Source organism: Quercus suber, unplaced genomic scaffold (assembly GCF_002906115.3).
Source record: "Quercus suber isolate HL8 unplaced genomic scaffold, Cork oak 2.0 scaffold_202, whole genome shotgun sequence".
NCBI lineage: Eukaryota > Viridiplantae > Streptophyta > Magnoliopsida > Fagales > Fagaceae > Quercus > Quercus suber.
The window spans coordinates 377487-403391 of NW_027069660.1; the positions used below are offsets into that span (position 1 = coordinate 377487).

At 34.1% G+C, this 25905-nt stretch overlaps 3 protein-coding genes and 1 pseudogene across 3 annotated transcripts; 1 reads left to right on the forward strand and 3 right to left on the reverse strand.

The window, feature by feature from the left end:
* Positions 1 to 477: 477 nt before the first annotated feature.
* Positions 478 to 1790, reverse strand: LOC111997057 (glutathione transferase GST 23). The gene is made up of 2 exons (XM_024029101.2): positions 1394 to 1790; positions 478 to 1054 (listed from the first exon to the last, which is right to left on the reverse strand). The coding sequence occupies exons 1-2, from the start codon at positions 1706 to 1708 to the stop codon at positions 713 to 715; spliced, it is 657 nt and encodes a 218-aa protein (XP_023884869.1). The 5' UTR covers positions 1709 to 1790; the 3' UTR covers positions 478 to 712.
* Positions 1791 to 5350: 3560 nt separating this feature from the next.
* On the reverse strand, positions 5351 to 10392 carry LOC111997053 (uncharacterized; annotated as a pseudogene).
* Positions 10393 to 11202: 810 nt separating this feature from the next.
* LOC111997063 (phosphoribosylaminoimidazole-succinocarboxamide synthase, chloroplastic) lies at positions 11203 to 18296 on the reverse strand. Its single transcript, XM_024029109.2, has 12 exons — positions 17745 to 18296; positions 17535 to 17636; positions 17302 to 17431; positions 16238 to 16330; positions 16066 to 16154; positions 15435 to 15515; positions 15169 to 15258; positions 14964 to 15053; positions 14735 to 14785; positions 14595 to 14641; positions 11709 to 11766; positions 11203 to 11601 (listed from the first exon to the last, which is right to left on the reverse strand). Exons 1-12 carry the CDS (start codon positions 18054 to 18056, stop codon positions 11542 to 11544), a joined length of 1203 nt encoding a protein of 400 aa, XP_023884877.1. The 5' UTR covers positions 18057 to 18296; the 3' UTR covers positions 11203 to 11541.
* Positions 18297 to 20456: 2160 nt separating this feature from the next.
* On the forward strand, positions 20457 to 24930 carry LOC111994546 (uncharacterized; the record flags this gene model as incomplete). Its single annotated transcript, XM_065779205.1, is given in 8 exon segments — positions 20457 to 20696; positions 20807 to 20873; positions 20876 to 20997; positions 21081 to 21281; positions 21450 to 21530; positions 23303 to 23438; positions 24310 to 24399; positions 24543 to 24930. Coding segments are annotated over 8 exon segments (1011 nt in total), but the record flags the coding sequence as incomplete, so codon positions are not given.
* Between the last annotated feature and the right edge of the window lie 975 nt (positions 24931 to 25905).

The window sequence follows — 25905 nt, forward strand, 5'->3', positions numbered from 1 at the left end:
GCCACATAGTTATGCTATATTGCTATATTGACAAAATAAAAAAATACATGAACCTAAGATGTACATAACTACATATAACTTTTATTCTTAAGAGTTCATAGGTTCCCCATGGGTGAACCCAATCTTGCATGTTGCTTTACTAAGTGAGACAAAATCTAGTATCACAATTTATCTCACAACTTTTTTGTCATAATTGTTATGTTGCAAAGTGTGAGTGGTGAAGGAAAAATTGTGGGTTCAGGTGTAACTAATAGGCAACCACTCATAGTCTGCCATGTCAAAGTTGTAACAAAAAGTTATGAAAAAGTGTGTAGTCCTAGAACTACTCACTAATTGAAGCTTAAATTAGATGATCAAGGACAAACCACATATGTTGCCATGCAATTGAACATACTCAAAAATCAAAAAGATGCATCCAATCCTGCACCCCCAACATCACATCACATCACAAAAAAAAAAGCACAAAAATGCACCAAATTGCCGAAAACATGTACTTCCAATATTGCATATATATAATATTGCCTAGTAATTTTGCAATTCTTATTCATCATATTTTGCTAATCTTACATGCATGATATTTATATCAAGAATATCAGCTTAAGTCCATATCCTTTATTGTTTTATTTAACCCATTAACAATCATTCATATGACTTATGCAAGTAGCCTTAAGTACGTGCTCGAAGATATAAAGACTTCAAGTTGATGCTGCAGTCAAAATTTTTTATGTAATTCCTTGCAGTGCTCTAGCAATTTATCCTGAGGTGGCATACATTCTTTAATAAGAGGGATCCCAAGGAAATCTTGGAACCAAGAATCGAGTACAGGCATGGTCTCTGCATCAATCAGCATTATGCCTATGATTTCCCCAGTCATTTGAGCCCAGCATCCAATCCAGCCAGCAGCAATATCCACAAAGCCTATTGTTTCACCCCCAAAAAAGCGCTTCCCCTCAAGACCACTTTCAAGAATCTTCAAATTCTCACGAGCTTCTTTCGCAGCTCTCTCTTGTTCCTCCCCCTTTTTGGTAAATGCAGCCATCAGTGCTGGCACACACTGAAAAGAGTAGACTGATTAATGTTTTTAGAGTTTGAAATAAGAATTTGCTATTCTATGCTAGTTAGCTTAGATGGAAATTGCATGTTAGCATGTACTCATAAACCTGCATGAAAATCTTGTGCTTATTTTAAGATTTTTGTCTTGTAAGAAAAATCTCTATATAAGTCATCTAGTATTTAAATTACCAATAGTCATCCAACTGATGCATGCATTCTTTATAATGAATAAGAGCATAATTTAAGAGCTATCCCCAATGATCAGGGCTGTGATAGTTGGTGTAACCAGCATAGTAGTTCATATAACTAAGCTTATGGAGAAGGTGGCTTCTTCTCTTACCTTATCATCAACGAATTTGGCCCAGAATCGTGCTTTGGCCCTTTCATATGGATCTATTGGAAGGAGAGGATTTTGCTTCCACACCTCATCAATATATTCAAGAATTATGAGTGACTCTACCAAGGGTTTATCATCATGGACAAGGACTGGAATTTTTTTATAAACAGGGTTGTACTGCAAGAGCATGGGACTTTTGTTTTGGAGATCCTCTTCCACATATTGGTACTGGATCCCTTTCAGTTTCAAAGCCCACTTTACTTTAAGGGAATAAGGACTTACCCAGTTGCCTAGCAACTTCACAGAGTCTTCAGCCATTCTTAATTTCTACAAAGCAGGCATCTCATGGCAATTTATAGATGTACCTCTCCCAATGTCTAGAAATAAATTTTTCTAAAAGTCTAAAGATAAATTTTGACTAGCAATGTTTGTTTTTAAATAAATATTGACGTCTAGAATAATTTAGCCGCCTTGATGGACTTTTTTTTTTCCTGAGCACATGACAAATGAAAAGAAAAAAAGGAAAGATGGGGAAATCCAATCCCACCATGGATGATGACAACAGAGAAAGTGAGAAATCATCAATCAATCAATATATTATTATTATTTTATATATAAAAGCAGAAACCTCATGTGGGAAAGCATGAGCTTCTGCCAAGTGGCACATTGTTTAACATTATTTTCTTTTATTGTGGGTTTGGATTCACTCTGCGTTTTACTTTTCAGCATCCCCCCCCCCTTTTTTTTTTTTTTTGTTTCACGCGTTTTAGGGAGACCATTGTCACTGTTCACACCTGTAGCAGCACTGTTCATGCACCTGCAACAGCACTGTTCACGTACTATTCATGGGACCCACAACCACTTTATTCAGAAAAAAATATTAAAAAGGGTCCCATAGCACTATTCATACATTTAAAAATTATTTTGCTATAGTGTTTTCAGTTTCAACAAAAATAAGTTGTATCCAAACGGACCCTTAGCCTTTCAACTCATCTAAATTTAGCATTTATGTCAAACAATTAAGTAATGACAAATGCATTTATTTCAATGTATTAATAAAATTCAAAGAATTTGTATACATTTGTAACTTTACATGTTTTGAATTGATATAGATGGATTTAAAAAGTCATGGAAAATGTAGGAATAAAATTCAAAGAATTTGTATACATTTATAACTTTACATGCTTTGAATTGATAAAAATGGATCTAAAAAGTCATGGGAAACGTAAGAATCAAAAAAACTTTTCAATTTTTTGCATAAGACTAACTTCAACGCAAAATTGCAAGAGTCAAATTCAATTTATTGGGCAAATATTATTTGTCTCCACATCAATTCATTTAATATATATATATATATATATAAAAGCAGAGACCTTATGTGGGAAAGTATAAAGTTTTGCCAAGTGGCACATTGTTTAACATCCTTCTCATTTAGGCTTCCATCTCATCTAAATTTAGCATTAATGTCAAACTATTAAGTAATGGTAAATGCATTTATTTCAATGTAATAATAAAATTCAAAAAATTTGTATAAATTTATAACTTTACATGTTTTGAATTGATATGGATGGATTTAAAAAGTCATGGAAAATGTAGGAATAAAATTAAAAAAATTTGTATACATTTATAATTTTACATGCTTTGAATTGATGCAAATGGATCTAAAAAGTCATGGAAAAGGTAGGAATCAAAAAAACTTTTCAACTTTTTGCATAAGACTAATTTCAATGCAAAATTGCAAGAGTCGAATTCAATTTATTGGGCAAATATTATTTGTCTCCACATCAATTCATTCAATATATATATAAAAGCAGACACCTTATGTGGAAAAGCATGAGATTTTGCCAAGGGGCACATTGTAGGACATCCTTCTCATTTAGACTTCCATCTCATCTAAATTTAGCATTTATGTCAAACTATTAAGTAATGACAAATACATTTATTTCAATGTATTCATAAAAATCAAATAATTTGTATACATTAAACTTTACATGCTTTGAATTGATACGGGTGAATTTAAAAAGTCATGGGAAATATAGGAATATAATTCAAATAATTTGTATACATATATAATTTTACATGCTTTGAATTGATACGGATTGATCTAAAAAGTCATATGGGAAATGTAGAAATCAAAAAAACTTTTCAAATTTCTGTATAAGACTAACTTCAATGCATAATTACAAGAGTCGAATTTAATGAATTGGACAAATATTATTTTGTCTCCACATTTGTCCAACATAAATCCCCATTTCCAATGAACTTAAAAATTAAACTTCCATCATTTTCTCACAATATCTTTGTTTTTCTTTCTGAGAGGTAGGTTAATTTTCAAAATATTATGTTCATCTTAAATATTTTGTTTAGATTTTATGTATATGGTTTTACTTATGTAGCATTGTAATTTATTTAGGCTTATTTTTTCATATTATGTGCCTATTTATATTTTTGGTTTTTTGTATGATGCGTACACTTGGTAAGGATCTATTTTTGGCTACTTTTAGTTCAATTAAAATTTGGAGGTTAAATTGTGATATTATTGCATCACTATGGCATTATTTTTTCTATTGTTGTATCATGAAATTCTAGAAGTTTTATAGCTAATTAATATATAAAACATATATAATACAAGAGAGACACCTAAGAACCAACAGGTTTGTAGGTGACATTTCTTGGTTGCATGAATTAGACGAATTTTCTCCCCAATGTATTTAGTTTATATTTGTTTTAGTAGAAAACCTCATAGATTAAGTGTGACTAACAATAATAGTATTCATGAAATCAATGGGTCATAAATAATTTCATACAAAATTTACCAAATGCACCGCGCATCGTGCAGGATATCGACTAGTTGTAATTAAGCCAAATTATTTTTGCAAAAGAATTCTGAACATTGGGCCCACAACAAGGATTAATTTTCATAAATGCCGGCCTCATGAGACCATTGTGTGGGGCCCACATGTTAGTGAGACAATAGTTTCATAAGACTAGTGCAAAAAATGCCACCTCCATAACAAGGGAGCACCAAACTCATTAGCCAAAAAAAAAAAAAAAAAATATTTTTGAAAAAGGTCTATTTAGGTTAAAGCTTAGGTCTAGTTGTTTCTATTGTAGGTTAGGGGTAAATAATTATCAAGTGAAACTTAAATACATCGATCAATAAGCCACATAGTTATGCTATATTGCTATATTGACCCAAAAAAAAAAAAAAAATACATGTACCTAAGATGTACATAACTACATATACCTGAAAAAAACTATAGATAAATAATAAATTTTATCGAAATCCCTATAGATGAATCGCACGTAGGATGGATCAGAGCTATAATTGGAATATCCACTTTTATTCTTAAGAGTTCATAGGATCCCTGTGGGTGAACCTAACATACCCAATCTTGCATGTTGCTTTACTAAGTGAGACAAAATTTAGTATCACAATTTATCTCACAACTTTTTTGCCATAATTGTTATGTTGCAAAGTGTGAGTGGTGAAAGAAAAATAGTGGGTACATGTGTAACTAATAGACAACCACTCACAGTCTGCCATGTCAAAGTTGTAACAAAAAGTTGTGAAAAAGTGTGTAGTCCTAAAACTACTCACTAATTGAAGCTTAAATTAGATGATGAAGGACAAGCCACATATGTTGCCATGCAATTGAACATACTCAAAAATCAAAAAGATGCATCCAATCCCTCACCCCCAACATCACATCACAAAACAAAAGCACAAAAATACACCAAATTGCCGAAAACATGTACTTCCAATATTGCATATATATAATATTGCCTAGTAATTTTGCAATTCTTATTCATCATATTTTGCTAATCTTACATGCATGATAGTCATATGAAGAATATCAGCTTAAGTCCATATCCTTTATTGTTTTATATAACCCACCAACAATCATTCATACACCTTATGCAGGTAGCCTTAAGTACGTGCTCGGAGATATAAAGACTTCAAGTCGATGCTGCAGTCAAATTTTTTTTGTGTAATTCCTTTATGTGCTCTAGCAATTTATCCTGAGGTGGCATACATTCTTTAATAAGAGGGATCTCAAGGAAATCTTGGAACCAAGAATCAAGTAAAGGCATGGTCTCTGCATCAATCAACTTTATGCCTATGATTTCCCCAGTCATTTGAGCCCAGCATCCAATCTAGCCAGCAGCAATATCCACAAAGCCTATTGTTTCACCCCCAAAAAAGCACTTCCCCTCAAGACCACTTTCAAGAATCTTCAAATTCTCATGAGCTTCTTTCACAACTCTTTCTTGTTCCTCCCCCTTTTTTGTAAATGCAGCCATCAATGTTGGCACACACTGAAAAGAGTGTAGACTGATTAATGTATTTAGAGTTTGAAATAAGAATTTGCTATTCTATGCTAGTTAGCTTAGATGGAAATTGCATGTTAGCATGTACTCATAAAGCTACATGAAAATCTTGTGCTTATTTTAAGATTGTTGTCTTGTAAGAAAAATCTCTATATAAGTCATCTAGTATTTGAATTACCAATAGTCATCCAACTAATGCGTACATTCTTTTTAATGAATAAGAGCATAATTTAAGAGCTATCCCCAATGATCAGGGCTGTGATAGTTGGTGTAACCAGCCAGGGCCGGCCTAAGGCCTAGGCCATGGCCTAAGGCCCCCTGACATAAAAAACCTCCAAATATTGTGCGGTAAGTTTTTTTTTTTTTTTTTAATTAAAGAAAAAGTGTGAGTTAGGTGTATATTTTATCCCAATATTAAGAAGGCCTTAAATATTAGAGTTATGCTAGTATATTACAATTTTTATTACATAGGTCTTACAAATTGATATGTCACCAATGAAGTAATTCAATACTCATTTATTATTTTGTTGAAGTGCCACCTCATTGTCACATTAGTTTGTAAGTTTTTTGTAGTAAAATTTGTAACAAGTTTAGCATTTTCTCCACACACACACACAAAAACCGTGTATGAAAAATGCTAAAGCCAATACAAATTTTAGGGAAAAAATTTACAAACTGATGTGACAAGAATATGATCGGTGTTACTTAGATACTTAAATAATATAATAAAATGAATGTTTGAATAACTTTTCTTTTATTGGTGATATGCCAATTTGTAAACCCTATATAGCAATTATCATTAGCTTACTTTGGGTGAATTAGTCATATTAATAAGTAAGAATTAATAATAGATTTGAAATTAAATAAAAATAAGTAAATATTATTTAGGTGATATTTAGATGTAAAAAGAACCCTATAAAATTCTTGTCTTAGGCCTAAAACAATCTTGGGCCGGCCCTGTAACCAGCATAGTTCATATAAATAAACTCATGGAGAAGGTGGCTTCTTCTATTACCTTATCATTGGCAAATTTGGTCCAGAACCGTGCTTTAGCCCTTTCATATGGATCTATTGGAAGGAGAGGATTCTACTTCCACACCTCATCAATATATTCAAGAATTATGAGTGACTTTGCCAAGGGTTTATCATCATGGACAAGGACTGGAATTTTTTTATAGACAGGGTTGTACTGCATGAGCATGGGACTTTTGTTTTGGAGATCCTCTTCCCCATACTGGTACTGGATCCCTTTCAGTTTCAAAGCCCACTTAACTTTAAGGGAACAAGGACTTACCCAATAGCCTAGCAACTTCACAGAATCTTCAACCATTCTTAATTTCTACTATGCAAGTGTCTACATTATCTCATGGCAATTTATAGATGTACCTCTCCCGAGGTCTAGAAATAAATTTTACTGAAAGTCTAAAAATAAATTTTGACTCGCAATGTTTGTTATTAAATAAATATTGACGTCCATAATAATTTAGCCGCCTTGATGGACTATTTTTTTTCTTTTTTCTTTTTTCTGAGCACATGACAAATGAAAAGAAAAAAAGAGAAGACAGAGGGAAAATCAATCCCACCATGGATGATGACAATAGAAAAAGAGAGAAATTGTAATTAAGTTAGATTATTTTTGCAAAAGAAATCTGAACAGTAGGCCCACAACAAGAATTTTAATTGTTGTAAACATGCCGGTCTCATGAGACCATTGTGTGGAGCCAACATGTCAGTGAGACAATGGTTTCATGAGACTAGTGCAAAATATACCACCTTCATAACAAGGGAGGTGATTTCTTCAGTAACTGAGCCAAACAATTCCTATATTTGGAAATCTTTGGGATGAAATCTGACATATAATTAACAATTCTAAGGAACTGTTGTATTTGCTTGGCACCTGTGAGCTAGTCTGGAAATTCACCAAGAGAGACGGCTATGTGAGGTTGCAAAGTATACTTTCCATCTGAAATATTTACTCCCAAAAAGTCTATGATCCAGATGGAACCAAGAAGCAGGTTTCCTCGGCAGAAGCAGCTTTAAACTGGCAAGCAGAAAATGCTGTGGCTCAAAACCAAGTTCTTTCAAAGATTCTGGATAATCAACAAAAGATGGCTGAGGTAGTCACTCATACCTTTTCATCCTCAAAGTCCCTTATTGAGGATTTGAAAAAGAAAATCACAGCAGTTGAACAAGAATTGGCAACCATTACAGCCACAGTCAGAGATCTATCTGTCTCAGCACCAAACACATTAGCCAAAAAAAGAAGAAGATGTTTATAAAAAAGGTCTATTTAGGTTAAAGTTTAGGTTCAGTTGTTTCTGTTGTAGGTTAGGGGTAAATAATTATCAAGTAAAATTAAATACATCGATCAATAGGCCACATAGCTATACTATATTGCTATATTGACACCAAAAAAAAAAAAAAAAAAAAACCTACGTGAACCTAAGATGTACATAACTACATATACCTAAAAAAAACTAAAGCTATACTATATTGCTATATTGACACCAAAAAAAAAAAAAAAAAAAAAACCTACGTGAACCTAAGATGTACATAACTACATATACCTAAAAAAAACTATAGATAAATTTTATCCAAATCCCTATGGATGAATCCAAGTAGGATGGATCAGAGCTGTTCTTGGAATATCCACTTCTATTCTTAAGAGTTCATAGGTTCCCTATGGGTGAACCCAACATACCCAGTCTTGCATATTGCTTTACTAAGTGAGACAAAATCTAGTACCACAATTTATCTCACAACTTTTTTGCCATAATTGTTATGTTGCACAGTGTGAGTGGTGAAGAAAAAATGGTGAGTTCATATGTAAGTAATAGACAACTACTCACAGTCTATCATGTCAAAGTTGTAACTAAAAGTTGTAAAAAAGTGTGTAGTCCTATAACTACTCGCTAATTGAAGCTTAAATTAGATGATGAAGGACATGCCACATATGTTGCCATGCAATTGAACATACTCAAAAATAAAAAAGATCCATCCAATCCCTCACCCCCAACATCACATCACAAAACAAAAGCACAAAAAAACACCAATTTGCCAAAAACTTGTACTTCCAATATTGCATATATATAATATTGCCTAGTAATTTTGCAATTCTTATTCATCAGATTTTGCTAATTTTACATGCATGATATTCATATCAAGAATATCAGCCCAAGTCCATATCCTTTATAGTTTTATATAATTCACTAACAATTATTCATACACCATATGCAGGTAGCCTTAAGTATGTGCTCAGAGATATAAAGACTTTAAGTCGATGCAGCAGTCAAAATTTTGTGGAATTCCTTGTTGTGCTCTAGCAATTTATCCCAAGGTGGCATACATTCTTTAATAAAAGGGACCTCAAGGAAATCTTTGAACCAAGCATCAAGTAAAGGCATGGTCTCTGCATCAATCAGCTTTATGCCTATGATTTCCCCAGTCATTTGAGCCCAGCATCCAATCCAACCAGCAGCAATATCACAAAGTCTATTGTTTCACCCCCAAAAAAACGCTTCCCCTCAAGACCACTTTCAAGAGTCTTTAAATTCTCACGAGTTTCTTTTGCAGCTTTCTCTTTTTCCTCCCCCTTCTTGCTAAATGCAGCCATCACTGCTGGCCCACACTGAAAAGAGTAGACTGATAAATTTTTTTAGAGTTTGAAATAAAGAATTGGTTATTCTATGGTAGTTAGCTTAGATGGAAATTGCATGTTAGAGTGTTTACATCAATGCAAAATAGAAAAAGGTATCAATTTTACACATTTAACCTCCAAAATCACTCACATTAGTCAAGCTAAAAATGTGTAAATTTGCAAAATTGTTATAGTAATGGTTTAAATTTATGCTAACACTATTCATTTTGCATATAGTTTATTATCATTTTGTTACGTATCCCGAGGCCGAAGGAATAGAGTAAATGGTAGTTATTGTATATGAAAAAAGATGAACAATTAAAAAATCATGAAAATTTGATATTTTAATGTAATGTAAAATAGATAATTTGATGTTGAGTGTTTTAAAAAAAGAATATGTAAAATAAATAACTAAATAAAAGTTCTTATGCTAAAATAGATGAAATTTTTTGCTTGAGTTAATGTGAATGTTCTTAGAATGTAATCATAGAGCTGCATAAAAATCTTATGCTGATTTTAAGAAGTAAGAAAAATCTCCATATAAGTCACCTGATATTTGAATTACCAATAGTCCTCCAACTGAAGCATGCTTTCTTTTCAATGAATAAGAGCATAATTTAAGAGCTATCCCCAATAATCAGGGGTGTGATAGTTGGTGTGTAACCAGCATTGTAGTTCATGTAACTAAGCTCATAGAGAAGGTGGCTTCTTCTCTTACCTTGTCTTTGGCAAATTTGGCCCAAAACCATGCTTTGGCCCTTTCATATGGATCTATTGGGAGGAGAGGATTCTGCTTCCACACCTCATCAATATATTCAAGAATTACAAGTGACTCTGCCAAGGGTTTATCATCATGGACAAGGACTGGAACTTTTTTATAAACAGGGTTGTACTGCAAGAGCATGAGACTTTTGTTTGGGAGATCCTCTTCCACATACTGGTACTGGATCTCTTTCAGTTTCAAAGCCCACTTAACTCTAAGGGCAAAAGGACTTCCCCAATAGCCTAGCAACTTCACAGAGTCTTCAGCCATTCTTAATTTCTACTAAGCAGGTGTTTATATTATTTCATGGCAATTTATAGATGTACCTCTCCCAATGTCTAGAAATAAATTTTGACTCGCAATGTCTGTTTTTAAATAAATATTGATGTCTTGAATAATTTAGCCGCCTATATAGAAATAAATTTTGACACAGCAATGATTGTTTTTAAAGGATTCTGTCAGTGCAAACTATACGACTAGAGGAAGATAAGATTATGGATAGGTTAATTAATCGAGTGAGGAAAATAAATGATTGTGTGTTGTAAGATTTATTCTTTAATTTGTATTAAGCTGATATGGCACAATATAACTGAAAGATGTAAAACCTGAGTTTTATACCCCGTCTTAATAGAATTTGCACTTTAAATACATTGATCAATAAGCCAGATAGTCATGCCATATTGCTATATTGACAAAAAACTACATGAACCTAAGATGTACATACACCTTAAAAAACTATGCATAGTAAGTTTTATCCAAATCTCTATGGATGAATCCCACGTAGCAAAATAAGGATGAATCAGAGCTATTCTTGTAATATCCACTTCCATAGATTCCCATGGCTATGGGTGGTGAACCCAACGTACCCAGTTCTGCACATTGCCTTACTAATTGAACCTTAAATTAGATAATCAAGGGACAAGCCACATATCACATATGTTGCCATGGACTTGAACATACTAAAAAATCGAAAAGATGCATCCAATCCCTCACCCCAATATCACATCACAAGACAAAAGCACAAAAATAGACCAATTGCCGAACACAATTACTTCCTGTGGGTCAAAACTAAATTGCAAATAGGACAAAAAAAAGATCTTTCTATTATTGAATATAAGCAAAAAGCAACATTCCTGTAAATTGTAAAGTAACATATAAAAGAAGTTTACAACAATTAGTGAGTCAGTTAACTGATAATTTGGCTTCGTTGTGCCCACCTCATAGTCAGATGACAAAGCCTTGGGAGACTGAAAATGCTGCCTTCTCGACAAAAAAATTGCGCATGTAATAACAGCAACTCACAGTGCTTCCCAAGACCAAATTCCCATCATTTTATAAGAACAAAATTTGTGCTTTCTTCTCCTGATTTTTCCACAAGACGTGCATGGAATGGAACTAATGCAATATTTTAAGCCTAAATTACTGTAAAGAGGCCAGTGCACGTGCAACATTTTGAGAAATTCGATCATGTATTGGCTCCTGCACGAAAAAAGCAAAATTCTGGTTTTATTTATGACAAATTTTTTTTTTTTTTAAATGCTCCTATTTATGACATATAACAGTAATAATATATGTCATTGATTTACCTCCATCAATGGCATCTCGAATTTTGATTTTGTTATTGTCTCGTACAAGAAAATGTATCTGTCAACATAAAGCGTTCCCAACATAAATGAATGAGAGATACACACCATTTGAATAAAAAAAGTTTGAAAGTTAGTACACAATCTTAAAGAGTGAATCTACAAACGCATTATTGAAAATAAGTCTCAATTATAAACATCATGGTCAGCTTTTTTGTAACAAAATTGACTAACTATTGATGGTGTAACATATTCATTACCAATAAAAGACCAGGCAGTACACACAGCTGCCCCACGTGCAATAAAGACAAAGGTGAGCTTCCTTATAGGCCAGAAAAATACACAAGACGTGCTAATCACCACCTCATAAGTTTCCTTAAACAGGTCTTGTTCAACAAAATTCACCTAAGAAAATCATTTATTTAGGCGAGAAAACCAATATTACCCTGATTTCATTATTGGTTCCTTTGCAGATCAGAACAAAGGTTCTCCATGTAGAACATCTTACGATATATTTGTGAGTTTACTTGAATCTCTTTAAGAGTTTCAAAAGCCTCTAGCATGGGCTGACCAAGAAGGTTATGAGCTACTTACCCTCCCAAGTCCTCCCCCCCACCCCCCAAAAAAAAAAAAAAAAAAACCAGAGTACCCCCCCAAGCCCCCCCCCCCCCCCCCCAAAAAAAAAAAAAAAAAAACCAGAGTGCGTATGAGCAATGAGCACAGAGATTATGTTCAGCTCAAGTTTCGCTCATGGGTTACATGATTGCTTATTTAACATCACATAACATATCACTTTCAATTTACACACAGCTAGCATCCAAGGCATCAGTGGCTCATGGTCACTGGAGCAGTCAGACAAGGAATTAAATGCCTAATTCTTACGGATCACGGTAATGCCTAATTCTTACGGATCATGGTCACTAGCATGATCCTTGGAGTGGTCCTACTTCTTTGAAAGAATCACATCTGGAATTGTTTGCTTGTTCTGTGGATAATGAAGCTAGGATTTCTGATATGGTTGACATTACACCTGATGGGGTGATAGAAGTTGGAACTTACTCTTCCACCGTGAGTTTCAGGATTGGGAGACAGTAGAGGTGTCAATGTTTGACCCAACCCGCAAACTCAGCACGAACCCGACACAGGTTTTTGCTGGTTAGGGTTAGGCCTTAGCGGGTTTGGATCATAAATAAGTCTACCCGAAAGCGACATAATAAGAAACAAGTCATAAGCAGGTCAACCCACGTAACCCGCAATAGACACATTTAATACACCAATTAATTTGTGTCAACCTAAAATGACTCATTTAATACAATCTGTTTAACTCGTATAACAAATAAATATTCATTTTATTTTAGATTTGTCAAATACCATTTATATCCAATCTATATTTTAAACTTAAAAAGAAAAGTAGGTAATTACAAAAACTTACAAGGGATATAATTGAAAATTGAAATTTTACAAACCCTAAATCTCTAAACCTTCTTATATTTTTGTAAAAAACTTATTTCTAGATGGATGTTATATGTTTGTTGAACTATATTATTTTAAATATGGATTGAAAACTTGAAATGTATACACTACTTTTGGGATGTTAAAAAAAAAATATTTCTAGATAGATGTTATATTTAATATTAAGCAAGTTGAAATGGGATGTCAACCCAACACAACCCATTTATTAAGTGCGTCAAGCGGGTTGGGTCAAGTCAACCCGCCTTATTAACAGGTCGGGTTAGGGTTAAAGGATCATAACACGATTATTAAATGGATTGGGTTCGGGTTCAATCATTTGTCAAATACTCCTACCTTGACAGGACACGAACCCAACACGCTAACCCGAATTAACACCGCTAGGAGACAGCAAGGTTTTATGCTTTCTTTGTGCATATCTCATCCAAAATACCTATGGGAGGTGATGATACCATGGTTTGGCAATTGAATCGTAGTGGTGCCTTTGATGTGCGTTCTTTTTATAAATCATTATTGAAAGCTCCGTTGGTTTTTTTCCCATGGTAATGCATTTGGAGTGTTAAGGTTCCTAGAAGGGTGTCTTTTTTCTTATGGACAACTGCTAGGGGTAGGATTCTCACAATAGATAACCTTGTCAAGAAGAACTTGCCTCTTGTTAATTGGTGTTACCTATGCCGATGTGAGGAGGAAACTGTGGATCATTTATTACTACATTGCAAGTTTGTCCATACCTTGTGGAGTGAAGTCTTCTACTTGTTTGGGGTATAGTGGGTGATGCCGAAGATAGTAGTCTCTCTACTTTCTACATGGTGGAATTGGTTGGGCATTCATTCTTCCAATGTTTGGAATATGGTACCGAGTGTCTTATGTGGTTAACTTGGAAGGAACGCAATGCCCAAACTTTTGAGAACACTGAAAGAACTGTGGACCTGTTGAAGTCTTTACTAACTAGGATTTTGTTTGAGTGGTCTCGTATTTGGGGTTTTACACATTGTACTTCTTTGCTTGATTTCATTAATTCTATTAGCTTTTCCCTTTGATTTGTTTGTATCCATTTTTTTTGCAGTGAGTTTATAGTAAACTCATTGTACTTTTATTATCAATAAAGATTCTATTACCTATCAAAAAAAGAGATGCCCTAAAATTAAGAGGGAGAGGGGAGAGAGACCATATGGACCAGAATATAATTACAACAATAAATTAAATATTAATTAAAAAAAAAAAAAAAACATAGAGAGATGAGAAAGACATTATAGAATATAAATACTGGAGAATGACTGTATAACTGCTGTTATTAATGGCCACAGTGGCCTCATTCCTACGGACATTAACCATATATTATTGGCTAATTTCATCATTATTTATTTATTTGTAAAAGCATAATACTTGAAGCCTGAGGAAATAACAGAAAAGACATACCGCCAGGCTAGTTCACAAACAAGATCTGCAGGAGCATCAGGGAGGACCTAAATATTGTATCACCACAGTGACATTAGATGCTTACGCATATGCACAAAACTCAAGAAGCAAATTCAATAGGACTTAAGAACATGAAATACCTCATCTTCATATGGATTGCAATGATCTTTGAACCACAACCGCAGGAACTCCTATATTAAATTTTAATCCACCATTAGTAGTCTACAAGACATACAGAGTCCTACCAGACTGAAAAGGTCACATGTTGTACATGACAGATGTATACATCCGTGAAACCTTACATTAACACACGCACAAGTTATTATGCTACAGAGGTAATTAGCAAACATCACATAACAAATAACAAACCTTATCAACATTTTCAGGTTCAAGACCATTCTGAAAGCGTTCGTCATAAGAATTGGCAATCCAATATCTGCTTGAATCGGGAGTATGCACCTAAAATTTCAAAACAAGAAATGTAATCCAATCACGATAATATTACTTTGTGTGAGTATGAGGGTGTATGTGTAAGAGAGAAACAGAGATCAGTGCTTCAAAGGAGATGACAAACCTCATCAATTAAAACAACTGAACCATCATTTGCCTTTCCAAATTCATATTTAGTGTCTACCAGTATCAAGCCATGTTCCAAAGCAATGCGCTGCAATATTAACCAAATGATCAAGCAGGTTAATTTTGCAATTATAAAAAGGCCACATACAAATAAATATGATTGATAGTGTGATTAATGCAATCCCATGATATGAACAATTACATCTCAATGAGATCACGACCACAAAAATTAGGAATAGAAGCTAACCAACAAAGCTTATATACCTGTCCATATTCAAACAAGCTCAATGCTTTCCTACTTGCTTCATCATAATCAGCTTGAGTCATCAGTCCGCGTTTAACTATCTGTGAGACAAATGCACCACATGAGCCACCCAAGCTAGCTAGAAAAATCATTTTAAGCACATTAGTGAAGCTTGCTGAAAGATATGATACCAAGGTCATTCCATCACAAGATACCAAAAAATAGACAAAATAACAAAAACCACCTATATTTAGCCATAAGAATGTTGAGATGTGCTTTCCAATTTGTTTTACTACCAACAGGATTAATAATCATAAATCATTAGCTATTCGACTGAATGAATCAGAAAACAGTTCACTATAAATTTTTGGTCCAAATCTTGATCTTTTGAGTTTCGACTTTAAAACTTTACTTATCTTGTCAGCCTGACAGCTAATAGCTCTTTTTGTCTTTCATGAATTATTTCACTTGATTCTTTCTTTGTTTTTCCTTCAAAAGTATGGTTTTTTTTTTTTGGATAGATAAGAAAGATTTATATTCAGAAAACTACATTATACAAAGAAGCACAAATTCAAAAGTATTGTAGTTGTGACTATAAATTGTACATAATGACAGAAACAGAAGAGACTGATGATATCAAAGAGATCAAACCTCATCTGGAGTTACAGGGACATCATGATCAGCTGCCTTAGTTGTTGGTGTGAGTATATTTTCAGGAAGCTTTTGGCTTTTTACCAAGCCTTAATACATATTAAGAGACCATCAGATAGGGAATGAAAATAATTAGATAAAAAGGATAGTGAAACATAGATTGATATTGCACCATCTGGGAGAACATTGCCACAGTAATTTCGGACACCATTCTTGTAGACTGTCCATAATGATGTGTCGGTACTTCCAGTCACATAGCCTCTAACTACAAATTAGAAGCATATTTGGTGTCAATTGAAGAGTTGATGGTCTAACAAACAAATGGGAAAAGGATGGTTAGTTGGCTACAAGAAACCGTGTCTTAAAAGTATGCCATACTGAAAAAGAGGAGGTGGTATCTTGTGTAACAGTTGGATACAACGCTCCTCTCACATAGGATGGGTCCCATGCTTGTGAGTCCATGTCCATGTGAGAGGGCTGTTGTATGCAACAATTATACAAGATAATAAATCATAAAATAGAAGTATTAACAGACCATGACATGCATAAATCTGAAAAACAATACACTTCCCATGCAACCAGGATTGGGAAAATGATTTATTAAAAAAATAAAACCAACCAACAATCAAGAAGATCAACTTTAATAGATAGTTTTCTGAAATAAGACCAATTGAGATTAGATTGATCATTTAGGACCTCATTACAACAAATTACAGGCCATAGTTATGGTTTAATATTCGCTGTAGGGGGGAGGGGGGTGGATTATACCCACCTCTCTTGAGGTTTTACGAAATGATACTCCCATCAAATTACAGATGAAAATGACACTCCTAGGTTTTTTATAGTGCAACAGATAAGTGCACCCTCTCACACTGTGACTTCCCTAACAGAATTTTTTTATTTTTTATTTTTTATATATAAAATTTTCTACTCATTCATATAAACCTCAAAGGGGGAGTGTTGTTCATCTAAGAACCTCGAGGAATGTCATCTTGTCCATTGTTTGGGTACGCTGAATAATTTTTAAAACTGAAATATCCGTTAGGAAAGCCATAGTGTGTGAGAGAGAATAAAATTATCAGTTACATTTATACAAACCTCAAGGAGTGTCACCTTCAAGAATTTTGGAGATAATATTTCACGAAACCTCAATTGCATTGGTGTAGTTTACACCCAAAAAATAAAATGTTAGTAAGCCGAAAGAAAATATAAACCAGTAGAATTCTAATTACTCACCAACAAATTCAACAGGAAAAACAGAACATTTCTTTGCAATCGTAACATTTTTATCCGGTGAAGACACAACTGCATTCGAAGTTATGTGTCGAGTTTTGTCAAACCACCACAAACTCGTCTCGTTCAGAACCTAAAAAAAATAAGAATGTCTTTTACTAACACTCTTGCTAACCTCAATTTTCTTTTCCCATAAGTAAAAATCCAACTATAACCAGTAAATAAAAATAAAAAACCTGGCCCTTGAAGGGAATGGAAGCAAGAATTCTGTCAAAAGCGCTTTGCCGATCAGTAGTGACAAGAACAAGATAGTCCCCACTATCATAAATATCTCTAACCTAAACACACACACACACACACACACACAACAAATAGTAGAGTGAGTGAATTTCTGGATAATAATACAATAGAATGAAGTTTTGGTGTTAGAGTTGAAAAGGGTTTACCTTGCCTCTGGTTTTGGATTTGAGGCCAGGGACAGTGAGGTGGAGATTGGTTTCAGAGAGACAATTAGACAAGGAGCTTTTGATTGACCCAAAAAGCTCATCTTTGCGACTGCTACTGATGAGAGAGTCCAATGAGAGTGGTGGGTGGTCTTGGTTTTGGCTTGACGTCACTGAGGCAGAGATTGTTGTGAGTTTTTGGAATCTGGGTCTTGTTTTGAAGGTAAAGATTGAAGGGAAAGATGGGTCTTTTATTGGGATTTTGGGGTTGATGAGGGTTTTGGGTGGGTTTAAGCTAGACATACATTGAGACATTTTTTTTTTTTTCTCTCTTTCCTTCAGTGTTTGTAACCTTTTCAAGACAAACAATCAGATCAGGACAACCGCCTCCGTCGCCGTCGCTGATGGAAGTTTTCGCTTCCGGCCACCGTGTCCTTCACACTGGAGTTCCTCTTCGTCGCAAAGTGGGTCAGTGGTCAGTGGCGAGCCTGGGCGGTCTCTGTCTCTCGGTCTCTCTCTCTCTCTCTCTCTATCTTTTTTCTTCTTTTTTTTTTTTTTTTTTTTTTTCCTGAATTTGGTTTGGGTTGTAAAAATTTTTTTTTTTTTTTTTTTTTTTTTTTAGAATGTAGTAGAATTTTAATTTTCTTGAAACTTAGATAATAAAATTTTACCTAAATTATCTTATGAGGCGTTTGATACAGGGTAATATTTTACGATTTTCAGGAATATTTAAAGATTCTTATTTTTTTTTTTTGAGTAAAAAAAATTCTCATATTTAGTTGCAAATCATACTAGGAAATCAGATGTCAAGGAATCTGGATTCCTCCTTTTAGTAGGAATGTGGATTTCCTTTAAAATAGGTGGGTATCCAAATTCCCAAGTTTAAAGAAAATTGTATTTTTTATAAATTGACAATTTTAACACTTTTTCCTTATCATTTAAGCAATTGAGATAAAATATAAAACAAATCAGTAATATATTTTCCTTTTTCTTTATCTCTTTCCGCCTAAACAACATTATCTTTTCCTGCCAAAACAAACAACATTATCTTGTCCACCAAAACAACATAATGCGTATTTGTTTCAACTTTTCCAACCCAAAAAGCCCGTTTTTAAAAAAACAAATACAAAAAGCCCATTTGGTTAGGTATAAAACGCAACTCTTTGGAAAAAGTTGAGTTTTTGGTTTCTGAAGAGAATGCGCAATGCCATAAAGGAGCTCTAAGTTGCATTTTGGAAAAAGTCTGTGCACGTTGAATCAACTATCCGTTGGATTCTGTGGAATTTACCAAATTACCCTTCCATAAATCAGAAGATGTCCTCAGTTCTCACGCCAAATTACCCTTGCTGCCTGTTTGTTTCATCTCATCTCTCTGCCTCAAATGGTGGTGCTGAAGTGGGTCTTGATTCTTGATGAGCCATGAGGCAAAGCCTCACTACAAGAAGGAAACTATGACTCACAAAAATCAATTTGCGTGGGTGTGGGCTGAGAGAGGTATTGAATATTTTTGGTGAAATTAAGAGAAATTACCTGTGAAGATCAAGATGAAGAAGTGTGTGGGTGTGGACTGTGTGGCTGAATGTGTGGAGGAAAGTAGAGAGAGAAAAAAGAAATAATATGTTCTAGAATGAGAGTGGACGGATTCTAGAAGCTTGATTTTCTAGTGTGTTCTAGTGAAGAAGAAAAGTATAAAGAAAAGTCAAAAGTGAAGATAGGGAGAAGTAAAGAATACATGTGTGGAGGAGAAAAAAAGAGGGAAAAAATAATAATAAACGCGTGGATAAAAGAAAAAGAGATAAAGAATAAATAAAATAAAGAATAAAAAATTAAAACTAAGAAAGGCTACTATAATATTTTCACAATAAATCTTAAGTGGTGGGTTGTTATTACCTAATACTAGTGAAAAAAAATTTTAAGTGGTGTGTTCAAATTAAAATCAGTAACAACTTAACAAGTATGATTTGTTGTGAAAATATTGTAAAAATATTTTTACAACAAATTTTAGTTAACAATAAATTATTATTGTTGTTATTATTATTATTAAGTAGTTTTTTTTTTTTTTTTGAGTAAGTATTATTAAGTAGTTGATTTAAGTATGAAATAAATCTCCTTATATATACATTGTCATTTTTGGTAATTTACAACTCGAACCGTCACTTTTATAAGTTCTAACCAAACATTCAACTTTTTCAAAAAATACTTTTTAACGGTTTTTACCAAATACTCAGTTTTTTAAAAAGAGCCCAATTTCATACCGCACTTTTTAAAAACTCCACTTTTTCAAAAAACCAAGTTTTAAAAAGCTGAACCAAACTCACCCATAAACAGATAGACAACTTTGTTGATATATTCATTAACAAAGTTCTATTTAGGTTTCATGTATGAAAAAAAAAAAAAAAAAAAATTAATGTTAGACTATAGTTTTAATAAATTTGTCATAATTTATAGTTTATATTTTGTTTTTCATTANTTGCTTGATACTATTGCGATACTTGATGGATCATATCTGGATGTGCTTGATATCCATGGAAGCCTCTTAGATGCTCTCACTGTCAAATATTTGGTCATACTCTAAGTGCTTACTAGAAAAAAGAAAACACCATATATTTGGAGAATCCTTTCTATTAAAGAAAACACCATATGTATTATCCTGTGCTCAATTACAGTTCGATGAAGGGATTTTTTTTTTGGCAGGGTCTTTTTATTGTTACCTAACATATTTGCGGTTTGGTTGGTTTGCAGGAAAATGGTAACCAGTATGTCAAGATGGGTAAAAAACATTACTCTGATGCTATTGATTGTTACACAAGGGCAATTAATCAGAAGGTTTTAAGCGACTCTGAGCAGTCAATTCTCTTCTCAAATAGAGCCCATGTGAATTTGCTGCTAGGAAATTACAGACGCGCTCTAATGGATGCTGAGGAGGCAATTAAGCTTTGCCCGACAAATGTCAAGGTGGTAATTTTTATTTTTGTTTACTCTGCTAGATGCTTTTTGTCTAAAATGGCAGGGATTTTAGCTTTGTCTTGGTTCTTTTGTTTTGATGATGTATGAATTTTGATCAGGCACTCTACCGAGCTGCCAAAGCATCTTTGTCATTGAACTTGTTGGTTGAAGTGAAATCATTTTGTGAAAAGGACTTGAACATGATCCAAACAACAAAGAACTAAAGAAGCTTGCAGAGGAGATTGATTTACGGAGGTTAGAACATCAACAGCGTGAGGCTCAAGTTTCCAGGGCTGTTGCTGGGGCTAAGGTTTGACAACTGCACTATTCAAAACATATCTTGTTTAATACCTTGAGGCTCATACTCCCCTTTCCCCTACTGAAACATTGCAGGATCTTGTTTCCGCGATTGAAGATAGAGGATTGAAGATTGGGAAGGCTATGTTTCAAGAACTTACCAGATTAAGAAAGCCAACATTAGATAATAATAATATTCTTCACTGGCCGGTTCTTCTTCTGTATGCAGAGGTTATGTCCAGTGACTTTATCGAGGACTTCTGTGAGACTGACATGTTTTCAGCTCATCTTGACATGATATCCTTTTCAGTAGAGTGCTTTATATACATTCCTTTTTGGTTTTTTTTTTTTCCTTTCTCCTTTGGGGGTGGGCCCCGGGAAGAGAATCTACTTTTAGAAAAGTTTAGTTATGAATTTTGTGTATGATATTTTATGTGCTTTCTGTGATCTCCTTAGCTTTCAAACATGTTTTCAGATACTTGTCCACCTTTGCCTTGGGACAAAGAGAACAATTACACCCGTGAATCTATTGAGTTATACTATGAGGTAAGCACTTGTATATGATTCTGATTTCAGTGACTACTATTGCCTTTTCAACATTTTGGTAATTAGTGTTTCCTTTTTTTTTTTTTTTAATTATAAATTTTTACAAAAAGATGTCAAAGTATTGTGTGACATTGAACACATTAAACAGGTTCCCTCTATGTTTGGTTTTGTCATATCATATATGTTTCTCTAATTCCTTGGCTAAGTCAAATATAATTAACAATTTGTTAAGTTTCTGTTGAATGTTGGGTTGAGATCAATGTGTTAGGATGGACTTAGGTAGGTGTTTGGCATGACTATTTAGATGTTAGATTCGTCTATGTCCTTAATTTGTTAATGACCTCTAGTTCAAAGGACACGTCCTTCCATAAGAACAAGTTGGAGGGCATGTTATAAGTTCAAGACCCACCATTATTCCCCCTCTCTAAAGTAGCAGAAGTTTTATTAATAGAAGTGACACTTCTGTTAACTTTATTGTCTCATTGGGCTAGCTAACTTTGATCTTTGGCCTCGCATGAGCTACTCAAAATGGCTAACTTTGATCTTTAGCCTAATGTGAGCCACTCAAACAAAAGTGACTCACATGTCTCACTTTATGTCCTCTTCAGCCTTTTTTTAAATTTTTTTCCCTTTTTTGGTAATTTATTTTGTTGCAGCTTATGCTGCATTACGCAAAACAAAAAGTTCTTCAGCTGCAGTATTGTGACAAAACCCTTTATGAAACAACCAATAGTTTTGAGAAATATGAAAAGAAAAAAAACATCATAGGCATTCAGTCACTTGGAGTAAGCTATTTTAAGTAGCTCATGTAAGGCCAAAGATCAAAATTAGCCAGCCTGGAGAGGCAATCATGTTACACCCAAAATGTCACTTACATTTATGAGGTTTCTGTCACTTTAAAGAAGAAGAAATGGAGCATATTCATGGGACACAAAATTTTGCTTCCTAGCATTGTCATGCAAGAATAAAGGCATATATGCATACATGCACCCACAAGCTGTACGTATTTGAAACTTTTGGCTTCTTTGTAGCTACACCAATGGAAGTGCAATTCCTGTAGTTTTGTTTTATACTTCCTTGATCGATTTATGCTACCTATATGTCTACAAATGTGTGTTATTTCTTTTTATAGGGTTCTCTTTTTTTTTTTTTTTTTTTGGGAGAGAGAGGGGGTTGTTGTTGGGGGGGGGGGGGGGGGGGAAGTTGGTTAAATTAGTGAGTTTTATATGCTTTCTGGGACCAATGAACTCCATTGATAATTTAGATTTGGCCGACTAAGTGGCTAAGTTATAATGTAATACAGATCAATTGGTCTGGATAAAATAGCTTAGGAAGCACGGACACTTCATTTGAGGTAACGTATTGGCGTTGTACCGGCCTTTTCGTGTTATAATTTTTTCATAAATTGCTTGTGTCACCGTGCCGTGCCCATACTTGTGTCCGTATCCATGCTTCCCAGAAAATAGCCAATCTGAATTTGCACTGCTACATTAACGTTTATGTTAATGTACACTACAGTTGAAAACAATATCGGTGTCATTAAACTTCTTAGGCAATTTGCAGTGCTGCACATGATATTATGCTACAGGAAATTGTCATATAATAATTCATAGGAGATTACCAATCCAAAGTTCTCAAAATCATCCTTCTGACCATCACACAGTTCTCTTGGATATTTTTACATAGAAATCCTTCAAGAAATAATTACCTGATCTAGAAATTGCCACCATTGTTATATCTTGTTTCTAATTGCTTAGTCCTTGATTTATCAGGCTGGTTCTGGAGTTTGTCTATCAAAGTCAAAACTTCTTCGTTATCTCCTAGAGGGAACTGCCACTTCTCATGTAGAAAGCATTGATGTAGATGAGAAGGATACAACTGAGGGTTTGAATCATGGAATCTCTTCAGGTAGGATGTTTTCTAATCTCCCTTACCACACTTTCAATGTCAACTGATGTCTTTTTCCTTGTCAGTGGTTTGGTGATCATGTTTTAAACATGTTATTTTATGTTGGAGTCTGTTGGACTCTGAAATTAGAGAAACCTGGTGAGCATGTCTTTTGTTTTTTAGTTTTTATGGAGCTATTTTGTTGGTGGCCTTTGATCATGAATGAAGTAGCTTCATCCTTTTTAAGCAGCCTTAGGTACAGCTACTAATGAGTAAATGATTCGCCTATCAAAAAACAAACTTCTTGTGGCCTACTAAGATTGAGGTCTTGCAGCTGATGTTATAAATTAGAAACGTCATATTTAGTAGTTACTTGGAAGTCTGATGACAATATATTAAAAATCACTTGTGTAAGTTAATCCAATCATTGTTGACTTCAGAAATACAAGGAATAACTTATCCAATCATATTACTGGATTTGTTTTCTTTCTATTTTCTTTTCCCTTTTAGCAAATTCATTCAAGAGGTGGTGTAAAGATGTGCTAATGCTCATTAACTCATGTGAGCTCCAGACCATTTCAAGACTGATTTGTCTTTTGGTCATTTGCTTAAACTGAGCTTGAGCCCCCGATGCCATTGTCACTTAACTATTATCATAAGGAAGCAAGAAATGCTAGATAATGTATGGAACTAAGTTCACCGACACTTCGATGCTTAGACCTGATACTCTATGTACATTTTATATTTTATTGCCTAGCATGTCAGCACTATTAGTACATATATTCTAGATGCTTATGTTCCCTCTTTGTCATTTTCTTAACGCCCCAATGTGGTTACTCTGTGTGTATAACACATGCATATCAATGTGAACTTTATACTCAATGTTCCACAGGCGAAGGCTCAAAATGGGTAAAAGTAGGCGAGAAAAGAACACTTCACAACGTCCTGAAAGAACCAAACTTTATTATTCCTGGGATCCCAGGTATGACTTCACTAATGGTTTCAACCAAATTAAATGTGTTATAATCCTCATGATTCTGACGTTTAATTTCCTTTTCCTTTACATTGAAAGGAATTCCGTTTGGTTTCTTTAGTAATCTTGTTTTCTCACTTTATATGATGCAGTCTTTTATGTTGTTTCAAAACGCTCCAGCTTCTATAAAGAATTCAAAGCGGGGAAGTGGGTTCCTCCACCTTAAGTAATTAATTAGGACAGTGAGTAGCATTGCTTGAAGGTTGGCGATTTTGTAGATGCGCCAAAGCAAGCAAGCAAGCAAGCAATCTTCATAGTAGGACTTGGATATGAATTATGTTGCAATATATGTTACCACCCAGTTAAAGAAACGGTGTTAACACTAGGGAGGTCTATGCTGTTGCCATCATCATCATTGAAGACAAAGGCTTTGTAATTTTCCTAACGTGTCATTAACTTAGGTAATTTCACTTTTATAATGCTTGTACTAGAGAGTAGAGATTTGTAAAAAATAAAATAAAGGTTAAATTTTGTTGCACATATCTAAACGCACAACCTTGGAAATTGTGTTTAAAATACGACTTAAGTTACAATTTTGAAAACATGATTTTAAGAATTTCAAAATGGCACACGCATTCCGTACATTGTCGGTAATGATTAGTGCTCTAAAATAAATAGAGCTGAAGTTATTTTTTATTCAATTGCCAAGGATTTGTTATTATGTGACAAATGGTTAATTTTTCATTAATCATTAATTAATGTGGCATTTGGTATGGAAAAATTCACATTACTTCTAGCATCTAGATTACTGAAAATGTGCCTTGCAATCTGGATGCCTAGAAATTTAACTATTTCTATGTTTAGTTTAATTAGGAATCTAATAAGATTCTTAGGATTTGTGAGATTATAATATTTGATTTATTCCTAAGAATCTTAATTGAATTATTTATTTTTCTTATTTTATCCTTAGATTTGTAAATTCAATATAAGTCTTAAAAAAAAAAATCTTCCTCTAAATAAATAATGAAAAACAAAATATAAACTATAATGTGTGTGTGTGTGTGTGTATCTATAGCTACACACATAAAACCCCCTTTCGTATAGAGGTGTATAGCTAACCCGCCGATTAACAAATTATATTGGATTGGTAGGTTGGATTAGATTGTCAAACAAATTTTTACGATGGGTCAGATTGGGTATGGGTCAGTAGATTCATAGATCTGCCTAACTTGACCTGACCCACCTAGAACTGTCCACCCAACCTAGAAACCTGACCAACCTGCCCAAACCTGAACTGCCAACTGCCCAGACCAACCACTCTGACGGTCGGTGGCGGGTTGCCACCCACAAAACCCAGCACCTTCAGGTCGATTGGCTGGTTTCCTCCCCATAACCCAAGCCACCTGACCCAATCATAAAACTAAAAAATTTTGGCAATATTTGAAGGTTTTCTGACGAAAACTTACAAAAACCAGCAATATTTGGAGTTCTCTGACGAAGAATTACTTGAAATTC

Bases quoted from the DNA above. Each gene is read 5' to 3' on its own strand.
- LOC111997057 (XM_024029101.2), bottom strand. From the start codon at position 1,708: ATGGCTGAAGACTCTGTGAAGTTGCTAGGCAACTGGGTAAGTCCTTAT. The intron at 1,055-1,393 runs GTAAGAGAAGAA...TACTCTTTTCAG, and splicing joins CCAAATTCGTTGATGATAAG to TGTGTGCCAGCACTGATGGC.
- LOC111997063 (XM_024029109.2), bottom strand. From the start codon at position 18,056: ATGTCTCAATGTATGTCTAGCTTAAACCCACCCAAAACCCTCATCAAC. The intron at 15,516-16,065 runs GTTTGATCTCTT...TTTGTCTCACAG, and splicing joins TCCCTGTAACTCCAGATGAG to ATAGTTAAACGCGGACTGAT. The intron at 11,767-14,594 runs GTATGTCTTTTC...TTATGTTGACAG, and splicing joins GTTTGTGAACTAGCCTGGCG to ATACATTTTCTTGTACGAGA.